We start from the raw sequence: 24,641 nt of genomic DNA, 5'->3' as shown, positions 1-24,641 counted from the left end.
ACACAATAGACCTATAATATTATACAAATAATAGTTTAACACCACATGTACTAACAATATTTTAAGGCAACTAAACTAACACCTCCTTCGGACAACACTAACAATTACAGAGTGGAACATCGATGCCCGCAAAATAACACTGACGTTGGTCGGGTTCTCCAGGAAGCACAGAAGAAGGAAGGATGTTGCGTGAAGGGTTGCTGTAAATAGGGGTAAGCACAGTCCTCTGGGTGGAATAGCCGTATACTATGCACCAAGGGCCCGTACTTTCCTTCCTTAGCCGTGGAAGCGGCAGTATAGGCTCGACGTAGTCTCAAATTTTGCCGTAGTTCCTATAATATTTCCTTTCTTTTTTTCTTTTTACTAAAATTTAACTTTGTTAGTGATAGAAAAATAAGATTAGGCCGGAAGTTACTCGAAAGAGCACGGTTAAACAAAAAACATGGTACAAAGGAAAGAAGCGAAATTAATAATATGTATGTACTGATGAAAACAAGAAGGTGTAGCGGTACAAGGCGGTAGAGAAAGATCCAGGGTTGAAGTGCGCGTACTGGTCACATGGCCAGCGAAACGATGTGCGATGCCAGGATGTCATAAAGGAAAAGACTAGCACTTTCTAAAGAGCGCAAGAACCTTCGGCAAGGAAAAACAACTCGTCTACTCCGGAAGAAACTTTCTCTTCCAAGAACCTTGGCACCATATAAAAAAGGGAAACGAAGATAGCTCGTGGCAGAGAATGCGAGGCTAGAGTCCGAGTTCGGTCCAGGCAATACGTGCTAGTAACATTAATAAACGCACTGTTAGATTGATACGCTGTATATTCCTTTGGCACCCCTCACGTTTTACACCTCAAAGCGCAGTCAAACGCGGACACACTGCATTTATGGCACGAGCGGCTCATCAAGACGTCAGACATGTTAGCGTTTTTTAAAGAATTTGAATATGAAAGTTGTAGACGACTAGATAGTGTGTCTTTTAGTTACGGGTTTATTCCTGAGCGTAGACGCTATACTGGACCTGGGCACTCCTAGGACCATAGGGGTTGGGGTTACGCCCAACCAGCGCACAAGGTACCCAATACCTTGCTACCTGGATTAGTTAAGCCTGCAGCGGCTGTCACTCGTCTCAGGTCGAACGGGGCACTTTCCAAGCCCTACCGTCTCTCCAGGACGGTTCCGGAGCAGGTGGGACGCTGCTCACCCGCCGACGGCCATTCGGTGCAGCCAACACCCCATAAATGGGCCATCTTGCTAGCACTTGACCATCAACCACTGCCACCACGAGTACAACCCAAATTGGCCGAACTGAGGGGTCGCAACTCCCTCCGGGCTTTCGGGCAACTCGACCCCGTGGTACCATTTTTAGTCAGTGGTGGAACTATCGTGTGGATGTACGGCCACGTCACTGCCGGTCGGTGATCTGCTGCTAACCGAGCTCAACAGTTCCAGATGGGACTCACGTAAGCGGGGGCCTCAAGGCAACGGGCGTCGGTCAACGCCGATTGTCCGGTCCCGGGACTTACCCAGACGGTCCCACCCTTGGCTTCAGGATCGTGGGTGCGCTACTACCCAAGGTCACGTAGAGAGAGAGTGTAACCGTACTTAAAGGCTTTACACTCCCGGCGACCTTCCCTGCGGTGTACATAGGGGACTCAGGTAAGAGGGACGCTTGTCCCGACGGTCCCCCCTGGCTTCGGGAACGTGGGTTTGCCAGCCCCCATAGACTCACATAAGCAAGTCCTCCCTGCGGGACGAGAAACATTTCCTGTGAAGGTTACGCATATGTCAATTATCACGTAATTATATACACGAATGGATGTGGACCTATGCAGGTCGAGAGATTAGGCAACAAACCTTATATTCTGACGTTTAATGGTGACTTTTACAATCACAAAGATTTACTTCTTACGACAAAAGTCAGAAGTAATTGAAAAACTAAAAGCCTTTTGCCTGGAAATTGGAAATCAATTCAATTGTATAATCAAAGAAATGCATAGTGATCGAGGGAAAGAATTCAAAAATAAAGAAGTTGAACAATTCCTAAGAAGCGAGAGGATTAAGCATACAATTAACGTCTCATACACTCTTGAATGAAATGGCGTCTTAGATAGGGAAAATAGAATGGTAGTAGAGCCGGGCCAGTCGATGCTGTATTCGAAAGTAAATCTACCGTTGTTTTTATGGGCCGAAGCCATGAACACCGCAGTGCATGTCGTTAACAAAATGGGGCCAACGAGACAGGGCAATAAAATGCCGTACGAATCGTGGTATGGGAAACCGTCAGGTTTAGAAAATTTTAGAGTTTTCGGTATTGAGTGTTTCGCACACATTCTTGCGGAGAAGAGAAGAAAACTTGATAAAAAGGCGAGAAAAGGATATTTATTAGGCTATCTAGATGAGGGACAAGGCTATTGCGTGTACGTGCCGAGTTGTAATATTCAGCCGCGACGTAATATTTAAGCCCGAACTGGTATCGATGAAAGTTGTTAAAATAAGTTTGCCGAAAGATATCAAACGCGAAGATCTGTATGCGCGGAGCGATGATGTACGTAGATATGAAAGTGCAAAGAGCGAGCATGAAATTATAGAACAATCTCAAAGTGCTGGCGAGAATGTGAGACAATTGAGAGATAGACGCGGGGTCAAACGAACCGATTCTTATGGTCGCCCCATTATGTACGTAGCGGGAAAATTCCCGGTGGTCTTTAACGAAACGAGGAGGTCCGAAAAAGAGAGTTATGGAAAAAGGCTATGCGTGACGATATGAAATCGCACCATGAAAATAAGACAGACTCTTGTAGAGAAGCCAAAAACTCAGAAGATATTCAGTAAAATGAGTTTTAACTGTAAAGCTAAATTCAGAATTTCATCAAAGAAGTAAATATATCGACGTAAAATATCATTTCTTGCGAGATTTGTACAATAAAGGCGAAATCAATGTAACGTATGTAAAAAGCGAAGAGCAACTAGCGACTATATTTACGAAGGCGTTACCGAAACCACGGTTTGAATACTTACGACAAATATTAGGTTTGAAAAATAAGAATGAGATTAAAAGGTAGTTGTTTGTAAAGACGTAGAGTTTTAGGGAGGGAGCTGACGTGATTCTCAGTTTTAGGAAAACTCTACATCTTTTCTAGTGTTTAGTTTTCTTAGTCCTATAGCCATTAAGTGTTGTTTAACACTAAATCAATTTGAAGGGCCTTTCGGCCTCATAGCTTTTCTAGGAACATGCTTTACACAGAGGATGCAGCGCGGTATAGACAGGCCAGTTTTCGCAATTATATAAATACCCATAAGCCCATGGCTTCGGAGCTCTGTTGTAATGTAACGCTGTTAGCGTACGCATCTAGATTGTACATATCACATTGTACATATAATTATACTTATACTTAAATATATTTCTACAACACATCCATCCACGCGTTCTATTTTATTCAGATAACGCTCAACAGTTTTGCAGACAAAAGGATTTTTGATATTTTAATAAAATTCCAAGCGACGTAGGGCCGGCATTTCTAACCTTTAAGTACGGTTCGTGGAATAGAAATATCATATGACTACGGTGGCGACGTGGATAATGTAACACCTAAATGTTACGTGGTAATGAAACACCTAAAAAATATTTTATACAGGTTGGAAAGTTATTCAACAGGAAACGTGGCTTCCCGACAAAATAATAACCGCCGCCATCCAGATAACCCCAAAAGGAGGAGAGGAAGAATACGAAAAGATTCGTCATCTCAGGGACCTAGACAGGGACCCTGCTCTGATTGGAAATGTATCACCAAAGGGGAAAGTGACATCACCTATACCTAGAGGATAAAAATACAATTATAATAATAAAGCCTAGGCAGGGTGAGCCTACATACGCGAAGATATGTATCGATAGCGAAGACGTCCCGAGTTACGTAGCGATCTACTGAGATTGCTCGCGCCAGTGATAGTTCGAGCCAAGATGCTCCTGCAACGAGTTTGAATATTAAGGATTGGGATGAGTCCCTTCCAGCAGAATTACACACTGAGTGGAACTTGTAGCATGCACAGCTGCCATTATTAAATAATATAAGATTCCCGTGTAAGATCGTCATCGAATCCGCAACAGAGATTGAGCTGCACGGATTCTGTGACGCCAGAGAGAAGGCATATCGGTCCTGCGTCTGCCTCAGAAACACTAATCCTGGCAACCATGCCTTGACGCTACTCCTCACTACGCGATAAAACGTAGCGCCGCTCAAATCTCTGACATTCCACGGCTCGAGTTAAGCGGAGCACTTCTTCTTACATCCTTATTCTCTGCTATACAGAAGGCCCTACCGATAAAGGTCTCTCGGATCGTATATTGGACTGATTCCACCATCGTCCTCCAGTGGATCAAGTCCTCGCCTCAAACGTTAAACACCTTTGCTGCTAACCGCGTGGCCGAAATACAATCGAAATGTTAAGAATAATAAAAGGAACATCGATTATTATACCATGCAGATCTTGAGTGGTAATGACATATTCAATGAATATCGTATTAGGAAAGAGACACACTCAAGATGCTGGAATTGTAATGCGGAAGGTGATGATGTAGAGCATGTCTTGTTCAATTGCCACAAGTAGATTAACGAAAGAATTCTACTAAAAAACTACGTAGGCAAAATACTGATAACCAACAATATTATCGAAGTGGTTGTCATTAAAGAAGAATATTGGTGGGGATTCCAAGAGCTATGTCAGAGAATTACGATAACTATACAGCTCAGGAGGAGAACATCGAAAGACATGGAAGATCACGAATAGGAAGGTGAAAAGATGAGACGTACAGCCAGAGGGAAGACCAACGCTGAAGTAGTGCCTTGAGGTTCTTCCATGGTTTGTTCTTGTATCGACAGAGAATAGAAACAGAGGAGGGGTGTTTGGTGGGTAGAGATGCCACCATCTTACCGAGCCTCGCATTGTCCAGCAGCGTACAAAAAAAAGGCGGAAATCGCAGCGGGATTACGAATTAAGGAACTCTTTCAAACCGTCCGCAACCGCGCGGCAAACTATCACGCACTCTGGGAAACGTGTTGTTTCATTCTGTTACCATCGTTTCGAGCTGCGGATAACTGTACGAGATAGAAAACATCATCTGAATCATCATTGCGAATGCGTGCACGATACCGTGCTGGTAACCAGCAACAAAATTCAGAACGGGAAAGGTTTCTACAATCACGTGTTTCAATTCTTGGAAATTGTGCGTCTTACTCCAGTTTTCATGTGTTTTTTTAGATATTTTGATATCAAGTAAAATCAAATTTTGATCTTATTGGTGACATTATTAACAAGCAGAAATATTAAAAAGTGCAGGCTCTACGACCGCGTTTTAATCCTTGAATATCGTACGACATGCTTTTTGCTTTATTTTATAATAAAAAAAATAAAATTGGGTAATAAAGGGATGTTGCGATACAAAACAAGTTTTAATTCAGTTACATCATCGAATTTTAGGTCTAAATCTCGCTTTCAACCGACAACGAGAGTTTTAATGTTTCCGCGAAATTCCAAGCAATGTAGGGCCGACACTTGTAACCTTATGTATGAGTTCTAGAATAGAAATATCATATGACTACGGTGGCGACGTTGATATTGTATACAGCTACAAATCCAAAGGACCCGTGTTCAAATCCTAGTCGTAATTTTCCTAGTTTACACGATAATTACAGATGGGCCTCGCCCGGGGCTGGAGGGGAAGAGCAGCAACACCGACCAAAATAAAGAAGCCGTCAGCGGTCAAAGTCGGGCAGAGATGTCCCGTCAATAGCTCAACAAAGCAACAATGTGATAGTTAGAACTTTAAGGAGCACTGTAAATAGTTCACAATAGTTTATAAGATAGAATTAATAGAGTGAACTAACCCTACTAACACCCTTACTAACATTGTCCTAAGGCCCTTAACTAATCCATATTAATCCCATCCGAACCCCGGACAGGAGCACTAACACCTGAAAAGCGGAACATCGATGTCCGCAAAATAAAGCTGACGTGGGATCGGGAACCCCTCCAGGATGTCCTGAAGAAGGACGTGCGAATGAAGGATCATTGCGACTAGGGTGTGAGCACCGCCTTCTGGGTGGAATAGCTGTATACGATCCGCCAAGGGCCCGTACTTTCTTTCTCCTAGCACAGATCGGCAGTACGGGCTCCCCGTAGGCTCTAATTTTGCCGTAGTTCCTATAATATTTCTTTTTTTACTAAAATTAAAGTTTGTTAACGATAGAAAAATAAGATTAGGTCGGAAGTGGCTCGACAGAGCACGGTTAAACAAAAAGCATGGTACAAAGGAAAGAAACGAAATTAATAATATGTATGCACTTATTGATAAAGCTCTTGCATAATGACGAAAACTAGAAGGGAAAATCTTTTTACGTCCAAAAACAGCTACACGTTAAACCGTTATAAAACATATACCGAATTTACATAGGAGTAATGGGCACCAAGAAAGTAGAAGAATCAATCAAGAATATACAGAAATGCATTTTCGTACAATGTTCTTGTTATAAAAATTTCATAATAGCAGCATTCAGTTCTGACAAATGTTCTTACCCAATTTTTGTAAGAAATATTAGAGTTAAGAAATTTTAGAGTAAAACTAATGTAAACTAAATTGATCGAGCTTTCATCTATCGTGACGTTAAGTTGTTCACAATAAGCAGCATTCTTGATCACAGACAGATCGCACTGGTTACTTTCACACGATCTGAGAAACTAGACTCGATGAATCGAAGCAACAGTTTTGGACGCGGAAAAGCGATTAACGCAGCTGTAACCGCGCTTACATTCAATTTGCTCGCGAACACGTTCATCCACGAATCCAGCTTCGTCACCGGACTGTGCCGGCTTTCTTGGTAGCAGAGTGGATAAATCACATGCAACACGCAGTCACATCTATATTCCACGGCGATAAAGACAATGACCTGATTTACCGTCGATAGCAAAAATGGTGTCAATAGCAGCGTAGTGCGCTGCATCGAACACAGACCGGAAGTCGAGGATACAACGGTGAAGCGCGTAGCCGACGATTGGCATATTCATAAAGCGGTGTCAAGTCAAAGTGCATTGCTCGATATAGGTAGATAGATACGTGATTTGTTTTCGTAGCCGAAACAATTTTAACTAAAAGTTTTCGTCGGATATTTTAACACGATATGTTGTAAATTATTTTAATCTCTGCAATGAATTTTATTGCACTTTATGAAAGTATTCATCAAAATCTATTTAGTTGTTGTTATGAAAATTTGAACCGAATTCTGTATCTTTTACCATTTTTATCGGTGTACACATTTATAAGAAATAATTAGTTAATTGTCAATGTGGTAACTATAGTGACGATGACATGAGTATCGAATTTACTGCTTCAATTTAATTATGCATTTTTTAGACGGAATGAAAAATTGAAATGCATAATTTCAGAAATACGTACATTAGTGATTTATCTTCTGACACAGCTACTTTTAATTGAGTATTATATGTCTGTTGTTATATTGTATTATTAAAAGTTACCGTTATTGAAGATATCTCTATTAAAAATCGGAGAAAATGATTTTGACTACGGCGCGCTTTTATGTACGTGTGATACAGAAAATAATAGTTGACGTGGAAATATGGCAGTACGGGGCATTTATCATTCAAACGATGCTAGTAAAATTATCTCTAATTATAAGGGCTCGTAGTGTGGAAATTATATGTTTATTTTAAGAATGAAAATAAAAATTGAAAGGAAAATGAAAGCAAAATTTCAAATAAATTGTAATGTGAACATTATTAATTGAACGATTTAAACATTAATTTACTTCCATGTGTTTACGTATATAAAACAAAAGCAATTAGACCAATAAAGGAAATAGTAGGAGATAAAACTTTTCTACGAACTACTTTTACAATAGCAGCTTTCGTTAATACGTCATTGCAAACCTGCTTTAAATATTCCTCGTATTACTTTAACGAACTTTTAACAACTAACTCATATCTAATATCGACAATTAGCACTTGCCACGAAAGCGTCAACTATCGCTCGGCAATTCGTTCGTTCTATCGCTGTTATTGATTCTCACGATCAAATTTGACCTGTAAAGGAACTGTTCCGTGTTTTTAGCATCTTCGTAACCATCTGTAACTCGGACTTCCTGCTTCCTCATTCCTGTCTTGAGTGACATATGTTATCGATACCCCTAATGTACACTCTGCGTATGTACTTACGTTTATTGGCATGATATCGTTAGATTGATAGACTTTCAATGGAAATTTATTGAAATTATACGTTACACGTCTGTTTAGCCGCTTTAGGTAAGACCTACTACGCGTTTGTCGCTCTTTGTAAATACTAGATGCCTATTGGTAATATAGATAAGCGGTAAGATGTAGAATCAGACGTTTCGGGTTTTAACGAAGGAAGGAGATAAATTATTCTTTCAAGTTTGAATCAGTTTTTCAACGAGTATCTTGTTTCAAAGATATATGAGCTGGTGTTTTTTTACTACTGTCGAATTGGTTATTGTAAATTGATTCGTAAATTACGTAACGAATCTGAACTAGTGAGTAAATATAGATTATCACGATACGTAACAAAGTGTTTCATAGGAAATAGATACGCACGACACTTGCTCCAAAAAACATAATACTTACTATGTCTCGCCATGTGTTCGATACACAAACATAACAACAGTCCTTGAACGGTCATCGAAGAATCTTAAAGTACATTCGTACGAGGTATAAATCGATCAAATCAAGATTTGCATCTGCACTTTCTATTAATCTGACTATTTATCGTAGTGGACAAATATTTCGTGAGTCTAATAAACGCATTTATAAGGAACTAGGTAGCATGTATGTAATTATTCCTTCGATGAAAAAGAATACTTAGGAAGCAATCTACATAAAATTCTATAGTATTATTCATATTCATTACTTTCATTTTTATTGCTAATTCTGTTCATTGCAGTTAAATGCACGAATGTTAATTAGGCAAATGTTTCCTAATAATCTCGGAAAAAATGATAAAAAGGGGTAATTTCCGCAATGCGCTAAAATATATCTATTTCTAGAATTCATTCGGATTCCACATGGAAGAACAAGCATCGTTCACGTGAACAGTCATCCTCGGTTCAAAGACCGAACGTATCCGACGATGCAAATGAATTTCACTCCTGGGAAACATTGTCTGCGAAAGTAGCGTGACAATCGATCGAACACGGAACGTAGGCTGCTCCGTTCCAGCATTTTCGTTTCATTGCGTTAATCATGCGATGGCCAGCTGGGCGGCCGAGGACGAAAATCGGGAATGAGTTCGAAACGAACCGTCACTTCAAATGCTGAACAGCTACAAAATAATGCAATCCTCTACAAATAGTAATCGTATTTATGTATAATCGTATACACATATGTATGTATTTTGTATATCGCTATCACTAAATGTATTCTGGAGGATATTTTACTTTTAAATTTTTCATAAACCTATAAACATCTACAGTCTAACAACTATCAAATAGAAGAGAAAACAAATTCACTTAAACTTAAGATGGAAATTTGTTCCTTGCATCGAGACAAAGAAATTAATAACCGTATATGCTTCACATCTTCAGAAAATTAAATTCTATTATATACGTCCAATATCACAGCGCTCTTATTCATGGTTTCTCTTTTGTATTACAAGAGACAATACATATACATATATTAACGAAAGGAGAGTCTCCTTTTGTTTCTCCGAAGGACCGGAAAATTAAATATGAGAATGAATCCAAAAGATGAAAGCAATTAATGAAGGAAGGAAGAAACGCAAACAATCATATAATGGAGATTGATATACGTGATCTACAGGGTGGTTGGTAACTGGTGGTACAAGCGGAAAGGGGGTGATTCTACGCGAAAAAAATATAGAATATAGAATAGTATATCCTCATCCATCCTTCGATCAAGATGGTCAACAACTTTTCAAACATACTCGGATCCGCAGTAATCTATTGCCGTCCTCAGAGTTAGATTTTTACTTACGCTCCTTATTGCTCGTCACGGTAAAACACGGGATAAGTGTCCCGTCCCATCCTTATCCACCAGCTCTTTTCTCATCCAATTGGCAGCAATGACCTCTGTCCTCCCTTGCTTAACGAAGATTGTAATAAACAAATCCGCTTGTCTCGTGCTCCAGAGGCACAGCCATCAATAGTCTTCCTCCTCGTCATCACCGTCTCCGAACTTCATTTGTTAACAACTCTTCAATCCCGACAATCTCGGGATTTTCCGGTTCCACATTCGATCACGATCTCTGTGGATTACCATATTGCAGGTTATTGACAAGCGTTGCGTACATTTTGGTCACTGGTGGAGTTCGTTACTTACGTGTATGGTCGAGGACGTCCGTTCATCTTCGAAGTTTCCGCTCAAAGATACGAAGGTACCGATAGGAAGGAACCGTTTCACCGTCGCATCTTTCCAGGGGGTGTTTTTCTGTCCATGTTTCCTCTGAGGAGGGAATCTGTTACTATCCAGTCTTGTAACTCTCCTACCGTCGTGAGTATATCTCATCTGGTGTTTATGTTTAACTTTAGAGCGGACCCGTCGAGCACTCCGGGTGGCAGTCACCCTCTTGACGCACTGTAAGTTTTATAACTAGGGAGGTAGAAATTTCCAACTTCCCAAAAAAGACTGATGTGCTATCTGTGTCGTACCGAAGCCCACTCAAATTTCAGAACAACTGATTCATACTAATACTGACGTATTGATCCGCTCGCACTGATCGCTACCGGTATCTATCAAGGCGGTCAAATTGCAATCTCCGATCTTAACGTCTCTATAACGCTTTTCTGTAACGACAGCGACACACTACATGCATTCTTAGGGGACATCCATTGTTAAATTGCAATGCGATGTGTCCGTACTCCTGGCATTTGAAACACCTGGCAACTTTGCTTTTCGTTGGGCAGTTCGCACTTAGGTGATTTTGTTTCTGCATAGAAAGCTCCGTCGCCTCTCGTCTTCTTGGATTTTTCTTCGACCAGTTTGCTTTTCGTCTTCGCGTTTTCCTTCATGTCCTCGTACGGGCGAACTTCTCTTTTAATTCACGAATATCCCTGGCGCCGTACAGTATGATGTTGTTAGTCTGCTCGCGAATTCCGTCGATAATATACTGTATTACGACCGAACTCTCTATACTAGCTTTCTTCGCTATGTCGAACATTTTGTAGACATACAAAATGATCCTAGTATGTCTCGGTTTGCTTCTTGGTTCGGCGCGACATCTCCTTATGCACCTTGTTCGCGTCTTCTTTTTTTTTCTAATGTGTAACGACTAACTTATGACTGCAACTAGTCGCAACTTACTCGTAACTGACTATTCTCTCCACCAAAACGTCCTTTTATACCACGGTTTTCGGTTCCCCTACCATGCACATGTATCTTGCAGCTGTTGATGACCCAAGACGGTTGGGGGACCTTTTTCGATTGCCTATCCCCTAAAGGGACACGGGCATATTGTTGGCCCAGTTAGCCCATTCAGATGTTCCATCCTACCAGGCCCGTTAGGGGCCTTTCATTTCTTCACTATTTGTATTTCATCGGAATTTTCTCAACGGTTTTTTCAGGATACTACAATATATAAAAGTCCGCAGTATACAATGACGCTTTGCCTTTTGTTGAAGTAAACCTTACTTCTGGGAAAACTCTACATCTGCACTATAACTCAGTTTTCCTGGCCTTTGTAGCCATTAAAAATTATCTAGCACTAAATCAATAAGAAGGGTCTTTCAGCCTCATAGCCTTTTTAGGAACATGCCTTGCATGCATTGGTGTTAGGTTGCGGTTAGGTTAGTGCAGGAAGGTATAGACAGTTCTCGTGATTATATAAATATACATAGGGCCATGGTTTCAGAGCTACGTTGTAATGTAACGCTGCCAGAGTGCGCATCTGGATTACCATACGCTGCACTTATACTTATTCTTACACTTATACTCAAATATATTTCTATTCCACATTCACCCACGTGTTCCTCTATCAGATAACCACAATACTTTTAAATATCTCTGTTAATTTGTCTACCTTAAAGCTCGGAATACCTGATAACCGCTTGAATTCGCGATGACGCGTCATATTTTTTCCAACAATAGCACTGACATCGATGCAACGAAAAATCGAGAAAGAGTGAATTTGAATAACTGTAGGTACATACCTCAGAGGAGACAATATTTAGGGACACTGATGATAATGAACAGAACATAACAGAACACGGGCTCACGATGGCCTACTTGTCACGTCGATGACACTGATGACACCGAAACCGGGTTAACGCGTACGTGCTGAAGCATTGCACTTTGCTCTAATAGACTCACGGTGTACAGCGAACAAACTGAAACGCAAAGTGCAATTCATTCTAAATGTTTATCGCTATGATGTCGATGAGAATTGTAATGTGATGTAAAATTGCTATATTAAAACCGAACTAGGTTGCGGAAGAATATGAGAAAAATGTAGAAATTAATTCAGTACGGCCGTACAAATTATGTTACTCGGAAGATCTGTATCGAATAAAAAGTCCTCGTTTCCTTGATATTAAATCCAAACAGGAATAAGCGTATCAATGTTTAGAGATCGTCGTTTACTTCATTTTGCTTGTTTCAAATGGTATTATATATAGATAGCTTAACGACATATATTAGCAGGAAGTTTCGAATTGTATCTATGGCGTTACCTACGCTGAATCGATAAACGTCATGTTCCCAAGCTTATTAAAATATGTATACATGTAAAAATGCAGATGAAAAAGTTATTCCGTATATAATAGTATAATTACTAGGAATATTGAAAATAAACATATATTTAGCTTATTTTTAGTAGTTCAAGCGTTGCATAGCATAAAGTAAGATTTTTTAGCAAACGATATATTGCGTTGTTTGAATCCGCATTGTCCCAGAACAGAATTAGTTAATTTCCGTCTTTGGTGTGTTTAAAATTTGCACACACCAATTCAGAAAACGCGGTTCACAATATCAGAGAATAACAACTTGCAGTTATATTCCATGCAAGAACGTTCAATCAGAGTAAAAGTTACTCCGTTGACATGAACACATCAGCAAACAACTATTACACGAAGGCTCAAGAAGAAAGATAAAACAAAGAAAATACTTACTACAGTTTAGTAGAACGATATCCCATTGCAATTCAGTTTTTTCCTCGCCACGACAGCCGCCGTGTATTTTAGCAGAGGAACAGGCCACTGTTACCACGGTTCGCTCAATTATTCGTAATGCGCGCAATGGGGCACAGGTCAGAAGGAATCTTTAAAATTATGCTAGTTAGTGGCAAGACTGCCACGACGAGAAAAACGAACAGGAAACCAAAGCGTTTTCACGCTCGTTCGCAGGAAGGTCCGTACGTGTAACTGCCTCCATACGCGACTGCTTCGACGCAAAACCCGTATACACTCTAAATATTCAGAAGACGCCGCTTCTGGAATGTTGCTCTCGTTATCAGTGAAAGTTGCGCGATATAAATAAGTAGGTATGCGAACGGTGTACCGGTGTAACGCGTCAGCAAAGGCGCTTGAAGAATATCAGATGATAGAGCTTCTTTCATAGACAGAATGCGTTTCACTGAGTATTTTTGTTTATTTACATTCATGCACGTTTTGTACGTATTAACACATTCACTGTCAGCGAAATACAATCAAGCAGCTCTGGAGTTTTTTTTTTTTTTTTTTCATCAGAAATGTCTTTACTTTTAGATTACGGATTTTTATACATTGATGGAAAATTTTAAAGTGCAAGCATACATAGAACATATATAGTAAAAAAGTACACGTTGGTGGTATAATACGGATCATCGTTTTTAGAGGATGCAATAAATTTTAAACGAAGCATAAAAGAACATTTGATAAAATATATATTTTTAGGTAATGTCAAGTGTTACGCCCCGTGACTTAAACCATAAAAAACCCTCGGTCAAGATGATCACCAGATTTTGATATCATCTTTCTTGAGGAACCTGCAGGAACCCTAGGGACCGTCATAAATTTTAACATTTTTTACTTAAGGCCCTTGGGTCCCTCGAATATCTTTCAAGTCGTAACATTCCTTAGGGTTGTTCATTCCAGGAAAATAGGAGACAGCGGACTTTTCCCATGTATAATGCCATCCACGAACGACTTTTTGTCGGGAGCCGCCGGCACACATCCTTATCCACCAGTTTTTTCTTCATCTAATTGGCTGCGTTGTCCGTTGCTCTCACTTTCTTAACGAAAATTCCCATCAACGAATCCGCTTGTCTTGTGTTCCAGGCACACCCATCAATAATTTTCCTCCCCGGCATAACCGTCACCGAACATTCACATGCTAACAACTCTTCGGTGAAAACACACTTTCCAGTTTTCAAAAGTTGTTGGAAATAAAGAGTTATATTTAAATTGTTAACTCAATATTAATATCATTCGAACCACCCCTATTATCTTAACCGAAATAAAAAATCAGCTGATTCGTGGCGTCGATTATCGAATTGTAACGAGAATTTACGACTTTCGTTGACGCGTTATACCGCGAACGCATCTCTCCGCGAAACAGTCGAACAACGAGTGACTGAATTTTTTTTAATTCGAAGATAATTGCACTTTTAAACGTAATCTATGAGAACATTTGACGTTTACTTATGTTTGAAACTTTGTTCGTAATAGAAAATTGGAAGGAGAACACTGAAAACAGTCACCAACAATTCTATTGAAATTACGAAAATATGTACTTAATTGATAATTCTATAAATACTATAATCATTCCTACAACTTCAAAGCTAATTATAATTAAACGTTTCCTTTAATAGATATATATATCAATGGTATGTATCAGAGTGTATTTTGTTATCTTATCAATATCTTGTCTCGCATTTTGTCATTTATATTTAACGCATTTGTACGAATGAACAAGGGACGAAAAAGTCAATTTTTAATTTCATCAAATAGTCAGTAATAAGTGAAAATAAATATAAGAAACTCACTGTGGACTAAAATTTTGTATATCCTCTGAAAGGTGTTCCAAGCTATTATATTATCCGACTCCACGAAAACATCATCTGATATTTCTTCAGAATTTTTACTCCTTCTGGAAATGGAGAAGATAAAACGAATTGTAGTTAAATATACATTTTTTAGACACGTTCAAACAAATAGTTTTTATATTCTTCTAACACTTCAGACGCGTTGTGTTCGTTCGAGACAATGGCATACGCTGTAAAAATGACTCATCGTTGTGGAAGACTATTCATGAAATACAATGACAGCAGCCACCCTCCGTCGCGTAGGCTCTTACATAATACACGTCTAAAGCTTAAACGAGTTTAATTGGCTCTCGCATTGTTTTTCAAACGGATGAACTAATGAAAGGGTTCACGCGAAAGTTGCAAAGTTCGTCGAGTAACAGAAACTAAAATAAAACATGGCTCAAACACTGTTATGTTACAATTAAATGTTCTATAAAAAAAAACCTACATAGAAGAAACTAGATAGTAAAAAATCCCCAGCCACGCCTATGATTTCTAGATACATCTTTTACTAATTAAGACATACATATAATATTGACAGGAAGTTTCTAAAATTCATCTCCTGGAACTTTATAGAGCTCATGAAATTCAATTGTTTCACCTTCGTAGAATCGACGATTCTTCATGGTACGCTATAACTCATCCGAATCGCCACTCCTATAAGATACTACGAAACACTATCAAACGTGTTTTATTAATCATATCATGAGACTGACAAGTTCTGTCATCGCTCTAGTATGAATACGTTACGTAGGTTCTACGAGCCACTCGGCTCGGGTCACACGGAGACGAGGTCAGTGTAGCATAATGTCCTTGTGCCATATCGCGGTTCACATTCTCATAGAATCGACTGAAATGAAAGCACCGGCGATCTAGAAACGAAACCAGGTTTCGCGCGCTCAGCGAGACTTAGCGCTTTCGTCTCTTTCTTAGTCGCACGTTGCCAGATACTGAAAGCGATAGAGCAGCGAAACGATTCGCGATTCCGCGTGAAAAAGGGGCCAGCAGCCACTACAAATGTACGGAGAGAGTGCATTCACGATTACAACAAAGGCCGTTGCACTCAAGTGCATCGAACCTGTCGTTATTCGCGGTTCGGCGATTCAGCATAAACGATTTTTCGATGAACGAGAATGAACGTCGCTGAAAAATGATCGAACTATCAGCAATTCTGAGAAATGGAAATAAAAAGAAAGATTTGATTTGTAATAAGAACTAAGGAGGAAGTTGACTGAAGTTTAAATGAAAGTTATAGAAATATCTAGGTATAGAAAATGGAAATTTGAAGAGATATTTTCAACAAAACAAGGATTTAGGTAACATAAGATTTAGGTTTCAAGAAAGTAGGAATTTTAATTATTTTTTACAATCGTCAATGAACATCTCTTGGACATTTATTCAAGATGCAATTTGTATCTAACATTTCCTATTAATTACTCGATTAGCTGATTTGTAGCTACAGCTCTTTCCGTGTAATTTTATAAATGATCTCCTTCATTTCCAATATGATAGATGGTGAATTGAACCTTGCAATCATAGTTTACTTGCTGTCAGACATTAAGTTTCGAACATTTAATCATATTTTATGTCGGCACTGCAATGAAATGTAGTATTTGCGTAATTGTACATGTCGACGATAGTGTAATTGTTAAACACTTTGTTAACCTTTTTAGATGACCTAATCGGAGAATGACGTTTTTAATGAGAAGTCGTTACCGGTATCAATTTCAAGAATTTTCTGATGCAGCTAGACGTGATATTGATTTTGCTCAGTTACTACCTGAAATATCCACCAATTTTTTACACGTTCACTCATTTCTTGCTCGTTAAATTTCCCATCGTTTGCTGTTAAGTATAATCGACTATGGATTTGGTAGTGGTTAGCTGTTATGTAACATTAAAATTTAATACATCATTTTTACAAACCCAAAAGATACCCAAACTTAAGTTATTGTATGAAACTTAAACAAGCTAAAAAATAATATTAAAAATACTATATTTTGTTTTAGGAGCTATTTTCATATAACAAGATAATACCGACGTAGATTTCACATAAAGAATTTTACATTTGACTAATAGCCGAATGTTTATTGAAAATGGTTTGTAATCTTTCAACTGACATGTTTCAATCAGTAGGTAATAACTATATAGTAGAATATGCTACCTACTTTGCAAAGAAGGGAGAGAAAGCTGTTTAAGAAAATTTTCCAAAGGAAGACAAATGGAATGTCATTTATCATAGCTACGTTTCTTATCATACACGCCAAAGCATCATTTGCGACGTAATCAAGGTTTTCAACCGACCTACTGTGCCAAATCATAAACCAACCTAACGAGACCAATTTTCGTGAGCATCACGATCGACAAACAGAACATCACGGAGGAGAAGGATCAGTTTGCCGTAGCTCGCAAAATCTCCGACAATTTGTAGCGCGGAAGTCATTCAGGGCAAGCCGCTTAGAGGGATCGTAAGTATTACTTACTCCTCGTTAAAGCCTGAAGATGACATCGCCGACATCCGCCGTTAACAAACTACTTGCGCCAACAATGCGAAAAAACAGAGTGGTCTCTCTCGGCCCACGTACATACACCGGAGCACTCCAGTCTCGCTTTGGGCTATTACTACATTTAACGAGTCACTTCGTGCTTTTATACAACACCGACACCACTCCCTGATAAGAGTTCTCTTGATGATAGTGGGTTTATATGCCTTGCCGGTACGCCGGTGTTTTCGTTTCTTGCACAGTCCAATTGCTTTTTATCTTCGTGTACTAGTTGATTCATATCTAATGCACCCATGGACAAGTGTATATTACGAAAGTGAAAATTTTAATTGAATCGAGTATGGTTTTGAAATAAAATATTGTACGGATGCTTAGTTTTCACAAAATTTTATGAGGAGATAGTACACCTTTTTGTATTGTCGGTAATTCTTTGTTTATTTCATTGATAATAGATTTACTTTAATCCTTCATACCGTATTAATTTATGTGAAGAGATGAGAAATATATGTATTTACCTAAAGTACTTGTCATAATCCCCACATTTTCCAAGATAACCTCAACGAGACGAGACTCTGGATAAAAGCAATTGTATCCTTTGCTTCAAATCACTACCAACTGAAAAATAATAATCCGCGTCTATCGTCTTACCTCACATGCACTTTACAGAAAAATTTCTCTATAGACAATTTTGTGACTTCGATACAGTAGGTCTACTACTAGATGTCGCAGCGGGCTATAAATCAAACTTCACTAGATGTAGATAGTGCATCTATACGAATGCACAAAATAATAATTGGGGTAGGAGATACGCGACGTTCGAGGAGTCACCATGTGAAAACTGAACGCGTATAAATATGTTACAAGTGGGGTGAAAAGTAGATCAGAACATCTAAATACCAACGGTGGACGTACGTCGGGACTTAGAAAGTGTTAATCGTGAAATTGACCGACGTTTCCGTTTACGCTGTACTCTCGATAGAACTGGTTTATTACTATGCTACGTGTACATTGATAAATAAATCTATCGGTGTGCATGCCTCTCGAAACTGTGTTTATCTCAATTAAATATCGTTTCCTACTGAGAACGTGATAAGGATAATGAAAATACGCCAACGCATTTTCGCGTTTGAGATCAAGTGAAACTGGAGCTTGACATAAATAGGGAAAACATACATATTATATATTTTCAGTTAGGCTTGTAATGCAGAGGAAAACATGAAGAATCACAAACTTGCAAATTTTTCTTTCTATGATTTTATGAATAGTTTAATTTTCTACGAGAAGCTTGTTCACTAGATAGAATAATTGCTTGAAAAGTTCTTGTTGTGGTTAGAAAGCTGGCTATGTGTGTATAATAAATAGTAATATCGTAAGAATATGTAAATTATTAGAAATTTATGTTAAATTATGTGTACATGATTGTATAGTATGTATAAAGCAAACATACGCTAGTAACAAGCCAAGGATATCATATTGTTTACCTGTTTATCCTTCATGTGTCTAAGTATAAATACACATAGGTATATATAACTTAAAATATTTTTTAAATGTAAGATTCTATTACTCTAATATTTTTAATATTTGGAAGTAGATTTATTACTTATTATTCTATAAATAAATTTCATATTGTAGTTTGTAAACAGAACATTTTTAAAATTGTGTAAAAATATCATTACACTGTTTAAAATTTATACTAGTACATATCAAATTTTTTATTCTCAATTTATTTGACAATTGATTTAAAACTATTATATTTATTTCTGTGTTCGAATAGAAATTCGAAATTCGATCAAATAAATTTTACTAGTAATGTGATTGACTAGCCATGTCATTGTAGTCAATTCAGTCTCTTTCGCGATATTAATTTTTAAATACATATTTGATATTTAAATTAAAAAGAACTATTAAATTACAAACTTCAAGAAATATAATAATATCTTTTTCAATTTTTAAGCAGATATTTCATTTAAGAAACTACAAAATAAAAATCTATACTTAAATTTCATAATTTCAGGAATTAAATATATGTGTAATAATATACGAAATTTGAATCCCGTGCACGGCGCTGATTGGAAGAGTAATTTTGTTGCATCAGCCAATCAGAAATTAACTAAACGATTCTGTAGACGCGAACGTCATTCTCCCGCCGAAAACCGTGACATAAACATTACGATCCGGTTTCAGGTACTTGATTTTCGTTGTGTAGTACATATTTCCATTATCATTTAAAGGTTATCGTTAGTCTTATTCAATCAATACGTATTTATGTAATAGCTTTAGTTATATTAATTAAATAATAACATTTATAATACTACATGCTTTGTTACAAATTTTGTACAGCATTCACCAACACTACGAGACTACGAGGTTTGATGATTCATTCCTTCGTTGTGACGATTTCTGAGCTCCAAGAGCCAAGAATGTAAGTAATCTTTGAATATTATACTTTAAATAATTGTATTTTATGTTTGTTATTTCAATTATTACTAATTATGAAAAAATGTAATTGACACAGTGCCTTTAAGAATAAATTATAAAAATATTAGAGCAAATACAAAAATATTTTAGGAAATAAATATATTTTGTTAAAGATTTTTCACATTACGCCATGGAATGCAGTGGGTCTTTTTTTATGACTGCCTTTTTTATGTACTGCAGCGTTGGTGGCAACATCCTTCGCATCTATATCGTGAGTCGCATGAATTTTTGTTCCTCCGGTCACTCAATCATGTCGTAGGATGAAAGGTCCGAATCGACACGGGTGACTGGTTATATTACGTAGAATTGTATGCGAGTATAGTGACCGCGAGTATTTATTATATTCGTGAGTAGTAACACTTTGTATTTTAACGTCTTATTTGCTAGCTTAGGATAGATCTTCCTGCACATTGCGTTTTTTATATTACGAATATGATATTGGTAATTAAGATTTTATATTAATAATATTAATATAATGTTAACAACTGATAGGAACTATATTATATTGATAATTATTTTTTGATAATTGCATCACCAGAATTACTTTCAAAATATGATTATGTATATCCATAAGAATATACATGAGACGTGAATATTTGAATCCATAATAAATATTAAAATGATATTGATTATTTCAAAGCGGAGAAGTCTGATATCCTCCGACTTTGTTACAATTATTGCACAATAATAATAACGAGAATTCATAATGTATAAAATAATGCATAAAATAAATAATTTTAATAATAAATCATCTTCAATTTTATGTTCTACTTCATTACTATCTTAATTTGCATAATTCTTTGATCTTCATATTATAAATTGGAGTATAATTTAAATTGTATAATAAAGTGTTAGAGTTCAGTTCCTTCCGTATAAAAGTATATTAAATGTTATGTGCAAGAAGAAACTTCGCGACAGGTAAATTTCTGAATTAAAGCAACAAGTTTTGAACATTGTTTTTATACTTTTTAAAATATGCTTTGATGAAGAGATAACCTGAGATTATTTACATTAATATTAAATTCAGAATCGGTTATAAAATAAATTTCTTGTTCATTTCCAATCTTTCTTTTTTTAAAATTTTAATAATTCATTAAATCAGTACAGTAGATACAAAGTACATACATGAATATACTAATCGTTTTTTAGCTCAAGATTTTCAGGTTCAACCTCTTCCGTGTTCATTGCCAGGAGCTCATTCACGTGACCAGGTGTTACTTGGGTGTAAAATAGGCAATGGGCACGATCATAGTTCATAAATTTATAATAATTTTTCAGCGATTGACGATGCGTTAACGTATTGTGCACGACGTATTTTCGGCATTGTATGTGTGTGGATAGGACGTGGAATTACGTCATTTTGTCTATGTAATATTAAATAGTAAAAAAGAAATTTACAAATATTAATTCAATCAAGAACTTTAATAATAACCAGATCTGCTATTAAATATAACAAATTGTAGATAGTAATATTATTAATCTTATCATCAAATTAGAATGATAGTACCAAATCTTTACCTAAACTTTTACACATATGATATGCAATACATAAATGAACTTTTTGAAAGATATACATACACTTTTGGTTATCAATTTTCATAATTAAAATTAAGATTCATGTATCTTTACTGCGTTTAACGCAATGGTCGCTAGATTTCGTCAGTCGATTTCAGGAAAATGGTAAATAAATTAAATTGTACAAGTAGTGTACCAAATAAACAAGTTATGTGTGAAAATCGTGCAATGAGTGAGTTGGTAAGCTTGTGTTTTATTATTTTTTAATTAACTAAATTAATTTATTTAATTCTTTGTTATTTAGTTATTTAATAAGTTATCTTTTGCTTTACGATTAGAGAATATCGAGCCTAGGTATAAGTTTCAATGGGCATTGCGCTCGAAGAAAGAAGAAGCTAGAAGTTGAAGATGCCCGGCAAATTGTCATGGAAGAGGGCAACTATTAATGGTTTCCTATCCTCTGGTTCATTCAGGGCATAGGAAGTCATTGTTGTTATTACTTTGCCACTATGGTCATTTTTAATATTTGTAGTAGTAATAGTAATAGTAATAGTAGTAGTAGTATTAATTTGTTTCTTGGCTGAAGTACATTTTGGCTTACCATAATTTTGGGCAGATCGCGTTTCCTTTTATTAATATTACGAATAATTGATACCTATCGGTTTGGTTCGAAATTTCCCCTTCTAAATCAGAGTTACGAAAAACAATTGATTTCGATTTTAATTAACGTTGCGATAGAATAATGATCGTGTTTGCCTCATTGTATATATTTCTTATTATGAATAATTAGAATTTATTAAAGAGTAATATTATAACTTGAGGTATAAGATAGGTAGTATATTGTATTGATAGGTAGTATATTGAGGTGTATAGAGGTAGAATCTTATTCCTCTGCTTATATTATGTATTTTTTCGTATACCTTTCATTATGATCTTTTTGACACAAATTCAGATTTTATACTTCAGTCCATAAATAAACTAGAGTCGCTAGAATAAAAAATACTCAGAACAATAGTTAACGCCCCATGGCATATAAGAAACCAAGATTTACGCAAAAAAAAAAATCAGTCAAGGAAGAAATCGGCAGATACGCAAGAAAATACAAAGAAAGAATGGTAATACATCCAAACCAGCTGGCTGCTGAAACGAGCAAAATCTATATAAAAAGAAGACTGAGAAGAAAACATCCCACTGACCTCATTAAAGAAATAAGATAGACAAACTGGAAGATGGAAGTGGGAGCTGGGGGTAGCCATCCACATGTTATTTAGTAATAAAATTAGAATAATTTATCAAATGTCCAGCTGGACAAATTGTAAAGCAGAAATTAAAAAATAAGAACAAAAAAACAACTTCAGTCGTCGATAGTTTTAATGTTAATCTCTGCCTAAATAAAATGTATTAGTAATTGAAAAAATGATTGATCGTTTGGTAAACACACGTATAAAGGATTCGGTTGAAAATGAAAGTATTTCTGGATAGAGGAGCTTCCTATTCACAGCAATTTCCACGTGGCGAGAGCTAGGCAATCGGTGTTAAATATTTGATAAATACATTGTACTGTATCATTATGGTTAATAGCTATGATACAGTTATGAATTATATAACAAATATTATAAACTGATTAGCCGTGCTCGTAATTATTAATTGTAAAGTCTAAAATTGTAAAGTCTAAAATTGTGAAGTATACATAAGCAGAATCTTTGAGTAAGATATTATACATACTTAAAAATCTGAAAAAGTATTATTCCTTGAAGTTTGATCTATAGCATACTACCTTTTGGATAGATTTTCGACAATTATAAGATATCTTGTCCTATATGTTATTTATTAACATCTCATGGTAAAATTTATTTTTAATTCCATGTATCGTTGCAGTCTTATTCTATACTGAATCGATAATAGTGGAAATGACATTAAAATGGTAAGAGCGGTTTCTAGTGCATTGAGTTCTAGTTCTATTTCTTACATTGTCTATGCTGTATAACTTTATTTTATAATATCGACCTGTAGAGATCGCCACTTAACACAGTGAAATTTAAACATATTTGAGGTTAGGATTTCCATTGTCAGGATTGTTAGAAATCTGTTACAATTTATACCACGTGTTCCGGATTTTTAGTACGTGATATAGTAGTTTTTACGAAGATATTTTGAGAGAATATAATTTCTTAAAGTAGGTATTATTCGTACAATTAATTGTTTTTAATTTTATATCTTCGAGTGTATTACATATATTTGTACATAGTTCGAGGTTATATCACTATCAAGTAGTATATTAATTCTTGTGTATTATTAATTAATTTAATAAATGTCCAACATCAATCCAGTTGCTCATTTTTAATATTCTTATGTTCATTAAAAATAAATGTAATTTTATCTGTAATGATAAAATTAGAATTCTATATTCGGTACTCAGATAATGTATCACTATTTAGATAAAATATAATTAATTTACCATTACGGTTATGATTTAGATATATAAAAACAAAATGGGAAAATCATTGCGTAGTAAATGGAAGAGGAAGTGTAGAGCAATTAAAAGGGAACGCTATAGAGTAAAAGAATTAGAAAGATTAAAAAAGACATTAGGTCTTGATGAGAATGGGATACCAGATGTTGAAATGTCAGAAATATCAAAAATTGCTACAGGTAAGGCACAGTTCTGCTTAATACGTTACTATTTTTACATAATGATTTCAATTGATTTTAACGTTTGTCTTAAGTCATTGATGCCAAGACAATAAAGGAAAATGAAAAAGCTAACGATGACACCAAAGCGGATGATGAAAAAATGGATCTAGACACTGATAAAAGGATATATAATAAAAAAACAATGTTGGATCAGTATGGAAATTATCCTGTATGGATGAACAAACGAAAGATTATGAAGATCAAGAAGGGTAGACGAAAAAATCAAAAGGGAAACATAAAGCCACATAAGAGGTTAACAAGGAGACAGAGGAACTCAATGAAGCAAAAGTAAATCTTCTATATAAAATTGATAGCATTGATTAATACTGTTCTTTACTTTTGTATTAGTAAGTAACAAAAGTAAATTGTATTATTATAGTAAAATGTTATATTATTTATGTTGTGTGAATCAGC

General features: G+C 36.5%; 1 protein-coding gene and 2 long non-coding RNA genes across 4 annotated transcripts; 2 read left to right on the top strand and 1 right to left on the bottom strand.

The window, feature by feature from the left end:
- Nucleotides 1-14,000: 14,000 nt before the first annotated feature.
- LOC138187846 (uncharacterized) lies at nt 14,001-18,146 on the bottom strand. Its single transcript, XR_011175272.1, has 3 exons — nt 18,056-18,146; nt 17,520-17,822; nt 14,001-15,098 (listed from the first exon to the last, which is right to left on the bottom strand). It is a non-coding gene; the product is annotated as an uncharacterized LOC138187846 (long non-coding RNA).
- A 303-nt stretch (nt 18,147-18,449) lies between these two features.
- On the top strand, nt 18,450-22,347 carry LOC138187838 (uncharacterized). 2 transcript variants are annotated; one of them, XR_011175271.1, is made up of 4 exons: nt 18,450-19,060; nt 19,555-19,724; nt 19,881-19,962; nt 20,132-22,347. It is a non-coding gene; the product is annotated as an uncharacterized LOC138187838 (long non-coding RNA). The 2 variants fall into 2 exon arrangements; XR_011175270.1 differs by having other exon boundaries at nt 18,450-19,089.
- A 1,169-nt stretch (nt 22,348-23,516) lies between these two features.
- On the top strand, nt 23,517-24,625 carry LOC138189164 (protein LLP homolog). The gene is made up of 3 exons (XM_069131315.1): nt 23,517-23,709; nt 24,011-24,185; nt 24,260-24,625. Exons 2-3 carry the CDS (start codon nt 24,026-24,028, stop codon nt 24,517-24,519), a joined length of 420 nt encoding a protein of 139 aa, XP_068987416.1. The 5' UTR covers nt 23,517-23,709; nt 24,011-24,025; the 3' UTR covers nt 24,520-24,625.
- Nucleotides 24,626-24,641: the final 16 nt, after the last annotated feature.

Source organism: Bombus flavifrons, chromosome 2 (assembly GCF_040668555.2).
Source record: "Bombus flavifrons isolate JBK064 chromosome 2, iyBomFlav1_principal, whole genome shotgun sequence".
Classification (NCBI taxonomy): domain Eukaryota; kingdom Metazoa; phylum Arthropoda; class Insecta; order Hymenoptera; family Apidae; genus Bombus; species Bombus flavifrons.
Note: the sequence above shows the minus strand (reverse complement) of the source record. Positions and strands in the feature narration are given on the sequence as shown.

Excerpts from the sequence above, each read along its gene's own strand:
- LOC138189164 (XM_069131315.1), top strand. The coding sequence starts at position 24,026 with ATGGGAAAATCATTGCGTAGTAAATGGAAGAGGAAGTGTAGAGCAATT. Across the intron at positions 24,186-24,259 it reads AATATCAAAAATTGCTACAG|TCATTGATGCCAAGACAATA; the intron begins GTAAGGCACAGT and ends GTTTGTCTTAAG.